Genomic DNA, 6,009 nt, shown 5'->3' on the forward strand with positions numbered 1-6,009 from the left:
GAATGAAGAGATAAAATTTATGAAGGACAATGATGTCTGTGATCTTGTCCCATTGTTAAAAGGTGAGAAGCCCATTGATTGCTAATGGATATTTAAAACAAAAGAGATTCTAAAGGCAATGTGTAGAGGTACAAGGCTTATCTTATCGCGAAATGTTTTACACAGAAAAAAGGCATTGACTATAAAGAGACTTTCTCGTCGGTTTCTTTGAAAGACTTTTTTAGGACCATAATGACATTAGTGACACATTTCAATCTTGAGTTACATTAGATGGATGTAAATACCGCCTTCCTTAATAGTGACAATGATAAGACAATCTATATGGTGGAATAAAAAAATTTTGTGTCAGGAGATCCAAAGAATATGATTTGCAAACTTACGAAATCTATCTATAGGCTCAAGCAAGAATCTTGACAATGGTATTTCAAATTTTATCAAGTGATCATCTCATTTGATCGATGATTGTATATACTATAAGTTTTGTGGGAGCAAATATAGTTTCTGGTCTTATAGGTTGATGATATTTTGCTTGCCAACAACGATATAGGCTTGTTACATGAAATTAAGAGATTTTTAACTAAGAATTTTGGAATGAAAGATCTTGGAGATGCTTCTTTTGTGTTAGGATTACAAATATACCAAGATCGCTCTCAAGATACTCTTGGATTATCACAAAAGAGCTATATTGAAAAGGTTCTCAAAAGATATATAACATGCAAGATTGTAAACCAAGTGATACCCCTATGGCTAAGGGAGATAAATTTAATCTCAGTCAGTGTCCTAAGAATGATTTTGAGAAAAAAAGTATTGTAGAAGATTCCTTATGCATCAGTAGTAGGGAGTCTACTTTATGTTTAAGTTTGTATGCAACTAGATATTGCATGCATTACAAGAATGTTGGTTAGATACTTGAGCAATCCATGATTATACCATTAAAAAGCAGCCCAACGAGTCTTATGGTACCTACAGAGAACAAAAGATTACATGCTCACCTATTAGAGATCATATTGGCTTGAAATCGTTGGGTATACTGACTCTGATTTTTCTAACTGCCAAGATAATATGAAATCTACATTAGGCTACATCTACTTACTAGCTAGGGGAGCTATCTCCTAGAAGAGTGTGGAACAATCTCTTGTGACCTCTTTTACCATGGAAGTACAGTTCATAGCATGTTTTAAGGTATTCAATCATGAAATATGACTGTGAAATTTTATTACGGAGCTGCGCATATTGGATAATATTAATAGGCTACTCAAGTTATTTTATAACAATAAGTCAGCAATTTTATATTCCAACAATATAAGGAACTCGCCACGAAGTTAAAACATATAGACATCAAATTTCTAATTGTGAAAGAAAAAGTTCAAAGTCGACAATTGTCTATAAAGCATATCAGCACAAACTCCATGATTCTATCAAGAGCTCGACAATATTGATAAACCACTTAAGTTATTTTGTGAAAATAAGTTAGTAATTCTATATTCTAATAACAAAAGGAGCTTGATGAAGTCAAGATATATACGCATCAAGTTTCTAGTTATGAAAGAAAGAGTTTAGAGTGGATAATTGTCTATAAAGTATATCGACACAATTCTATGATTGTGGATCCGCTTATTGAAGGAGTGTTATCCAAAGTGTTTCATGAACACACTGCTCATAGAGTGTCATGTTCTTAAATGATATTTAGTTTTAGTAGGAGTTTATCATTTTGAATGCTTTCATGTTATGGATAAATTTTTAGTTATTTTTATTTATTATGTTTTTGAGGCTATAATGTTTTTTATTATGTTTTTGAGGTTATAAGGTTTTTTGGTTCGTTCACACTTTGATTTTAATTTATGATTTGATCTCATTGAGATTTAAAGTGGACTAGTGGGAAATACACATGTTATGATCACATTGTATGAAATTTCCTTGTTACACATCTATATCATAATTCATGTCATTCAGTTGTATCGACATATGTGATCATTGATGGGTTGAGTTATGATATATGTAATAAATATCACTTTGATCATATGTTGATATGGTTGATGGACGAGATTGATTATAAATACATTTTGATATGATAATAAATTTGACCCGGTTCAATTATTTTTGTAAAATATAACTATAAGATTACACATGTAGTTCAAGTGGAAGGTTATTGGATCCTTAATCTAACGTTGATCTTATAGGTGAAATATTTATGTATTGTGGATTGTCATATTAGACTAAACCCAATTAAAGTGATCAACAAAGGTTTGAATATTTGAGCTTTGATGTATCTAGCGGGTATGATCCTTTAATGTGTAGAGACCTTACGGGTAATTTATATTATTTTATAGGCTAAAATAAAAATACCAATCTAAAAATAATGATTATGGTCCCTAGGTCACATGAACCGTTTTATTCTCTTTCGAATCATATTATCGGAGAGAGTGTCAATAGAATACTGAAGGGTCTTTCAAGAAATTTTATCAGGAAGGACAACTACACAACCCTAAAAGGGTATTAATCTTTATGGATTTAGGTACACTTCCACATATTTATTTATTTATTTCTAATGATTAAATATGAATGATCTAAGACTTATGGGTGATGTTTTCACCATAAGTGATATCCTCGGAGAAGATCCACCCCACTCAGGTTAATCCACATAGTCGTGTACTCACTTTGAAAACATCTCCAACTGTGAATATCCTTGCATTAGGTTACATAGGACTCCAATAGTGTACTCACTTTGAAAATATCCCTAATCAATAACATCCCTGCATCAAGTCATATAGGACTTCGACAATACACTCATTTTGGGAATATCCCCATATTAAGTCACATAGGACTATGGTAATGCACTTGTTTTAGGAGCATCCGCAATCGGGGACATTTCTGTAGCTAATTACACACTTTAGGAACACTTGACTGAAAGCATCCCATAGCGGCTAGTGTGTTTCGATAACATCGTCGTAGTGATTCATGCGTTTTAAGAACATCTCCAATCGAAAATATCCCTGCTGAGTTAGACCCGTCCGAATGAAACCTCCGACCATTCTTGATGGTTGCAACCCTGGCACAAGGCTACTAGTAGCCGCTTCTGATAAGATAGGTGATAGATGGGACTCAGGGCAAGCATTTGAACTATGTCAAAGTACGATGCTAGCTTTGTCATTGCTGACACCCAACACAAGTCCATCGACCAAATTGATCCTGAAGTAAGGTGGTAACCCACACAAACAATAGCGTATTCCAATATAAAAGGACAAGTGAGGTTGGGAAAAGATAACATTCCTTCATGCGCAAGCTCTCTTGTTTTTTTCGGTCTCTCTTCTTTTCTCAGCCTAGTGATGATTTAACCGTCCAAGGCCTTGTCAACGCCCACTGACAAGTGTTGATGTGCAAGCTTTTAGACCATTCAGGAGGAAAGAAGCATAGGCTCTATTGATGAAAACCCACGGGAGGTGGGTGAGGAGTCCCACTTCACATTTATAAAGAAAATTTTGTTCTAAGTAAGTTTTGGTTCATTACATTAATGGATTAAATTCTTTTTTTAATCTAGATATCTAATTTTTCAAACCGATTAATCCTATAGGTGATCGGCCTAGTATCTCGTCGCCCAATAGTCAACACACTAGTTTTTTCATTCCACATAAGGAAATCACCCTACAGTGTGTCGTAATTGGGACTCAAACCTTTGATGCTTGAGAACTACTAGAGCGTTATTGCCGCTACACCGTAGCCGTGGGGGGAGGATAATGGATGAAATTTTATTTTTTTGATAATTAAGTTTTTAATTTTTTGAACCAACTAATCTTAGAGGTGATCAGCTCACCCCATGGAAGTTTCTTACAGCCCACTAGGGCAAATCTGAAAATGCAAGTGGCAGACGGTCTGGTAGCTCAACATTCCAAATTTTTCACCTCATTGAAGAGAAATATCATATAATACGTCATAGTTGAAAATTGAACCACTTAGAGACTGCATGAGCGTTTTGCCGCTGCACCGTCTCCCGGGGCATTAATGGATGAAATTCATTGCTGCAATGGATGAAATTCATGGACATATATAGTCAATAGGGATGATCAAGCTTATGATCCAGATGCCAAAGGTGGCGATGGGTTTGAACATAGTCATGTTTGTCTTAGCTTATTTACACTCCGAGACGATCGCCGTGATCCTTCTGACTGTGAGCCTCCGAACCAGACACATGATCACAGCGTTAACCTTTGTCTAGTGCTCCTGCTACGCAATTTTGGGCGTGCTTTACAAGTTGCAAACGGCATCTCGTCACGAATCTGTCCCTTTGCTGCTTCTTCAACAAGTTAAATGCTGTTCGTAATACCTTGGAAGTAACGTTTTCTAAAACAAACCACAAAAGCAGGGAGGATGCCTTTTGATGGTTTCATCTGTGACAGAATCAAAATTGAACCAAGTCACTTTCTCCCTTCTTTTCCTTTTACAAAGTTGCTTTTGAAATGAAAAGAAGAAACAAAAGAGATGACGAAAAGCTCCAAGCGGCCAACTGAAGAAGTTTTGATTCCTGCAACAGTCCAAATGGCCACCGTGCCGACAATGGCAGAAACAAGACCAATCGTCTTCTCTCGTTTCTTTTCACTGGTCATAGATCGAGATTTAGCTCGATTGAATATCTATCTAGTTTGCAGATGCTTGCCTTACTGTTGATTTTAAAGCAAGAACAGAGACATCTTTTATTCGATATATAAGACACTGATGAACACACAAAGGATGACATGAATCCTTCCGTCTTCATCTTAATTAAAACTTAATTAATAGAAGCAAACCACCCACTAAGCTTAATTATCAGCCCATTAATTGATATATATCGCTAATTAATATGTCGTGATTAGGATTAATTGCGTCTAAATCGCGAGGACCAGTCCAGGAAAGGACTTGTCGCGGCGGCTCTGCCAGACGGGCAGACAGTGAGTCGGTCCAGGCGAAACCGACGGCTTGGTGGTTGAGTCAGCGGCGAAGCGGGTGACGGTGACGGAGGTGTTGAAGTACTCCCGGACCTGGGTGATTATCCCATCCGGGGAGACGGTCCAGGCGTGAACCCAGGAGGCGGCGCCGGGGCCGGTGCCCTCGGCGACGACGGTGGAGCCGAAAGTGGCGACTCGGTCGGGGACGAATCGGAACTCGGCAGCGGCTTCGTCGTCAGCGCCGGTGAGCATGCGCATCATGTGCTGGTGCTCCGGAGGGCCATGGAACCACCACTCGAGGTCGGGGGCGAGCAGCTGCTGCACCCGGTCCACGTCGCGCGCGTTCAGGGCCTCATACAGCGCGAGCACTTGCCGCTCGTTGCGGTCCTCCGCGCTCTCCGCTGCGTTCTCGTTAGCCAGATCCGGTCGAGCCCCTTCGGCTCTCTCTCTCCCTCTTCCTTCTTCCCTCTCGCTGCGCAAGCGGAGAACTCAGTAGGCGGCCTCGGCGGTTCTGGGCGAGCGGCGAGTACCGGAGATCGGGATCAGTAAGGAAGCCAGATTCGGGTGGCGTTTTATAGAAACGGATACGAAGGAAACGTGTAATTAATTTATTTTATTAATAATATTTTAAACGAATAGATAAAAATAATTGAATGAAATGAGGAGAAAATGAAATGAAATATAAAAAATTATTGAGATTGGATACTTCTGGGGGAGGCTTCTAGGCGTTCATTGGGGTGGTCCCCAGGGACAGCGGCAAGCCTATTAAAGGGGGGCCGGTGGGATGGGGTGTAGCCTCCTAGGGAGTCTTAAATAAATCGAATATTAAAGAATGAGTTTGATAATTATCTTAATAAAAATTTATATATTTATTTAATATATATATAAATTTTCATCATATTTTTTAAAAAATTTAAAATATAAAAATTTTAAATAATTAAATAAATTTGCATTAGAGAGAGTTGGATAATATTTAAAGGAATCAAATTCATATTAAATTTAAATTTCTAAAAAAATCAAATAAAATTTTAAATAATTATTTAAAAATTTAATTTAATTAAATTAAATTTTAATTTAATTTAATTAAAAT

At 37.5% G+C, this 6,009-nt stretch overlaps 1 protein-coding gene across 1 annotated transcript; it reads right to left on the reverse strand.

Annotated features, from left to right (window-relative positions):
- Window positions 1-4,398: 4,398 nt before the first annotated feature.
- On the reverse strand, window positions 4,399-5,454 carry LOC141845237 (senescence associated gene 20-like). Its single transcript, XM_074733298.1, has one exon. It carries the CDS (start codon window positions 5,178-5,180, stop codon window positions 4,860-4,862), a length of 321 nt encoding a protein of 106 aa, XP_074589399.1. The 5' UTR covers window positions 5,181-5,454; the 3' UTR covers window positions 4,399-4,859.
- Between the last annotated feature and the right edge of the window lie 555 nt (window positions 5,455-6,009).

This window comes from Curcuma longa, chromosome 14 (assembly GCF_044706935.1).
Source record: "Curcuma longa cultivar G26 ecotype Majalengka, Jawa Barat chromosome 14, ITB_CL_G26_1.1, whole genome shotgun sequence".
Classification (NCBI taxonomy): Eukaryota; Viridiplantae; Streptophyta; class Magnoliopsida; order Zingiberales; family Zingiberaceae; genus Curcuma; species Curcuma longa.

Excerpts from the sequence above, each read along its gene's own strand:
- LOC141845237 (XM_074733298.1), bottom strand. The coding sequence starts at position 5,180 with ATGATGCGCATGCTCACCGGCGCTGACGACGAAGCCGCTGCCGAGTTC.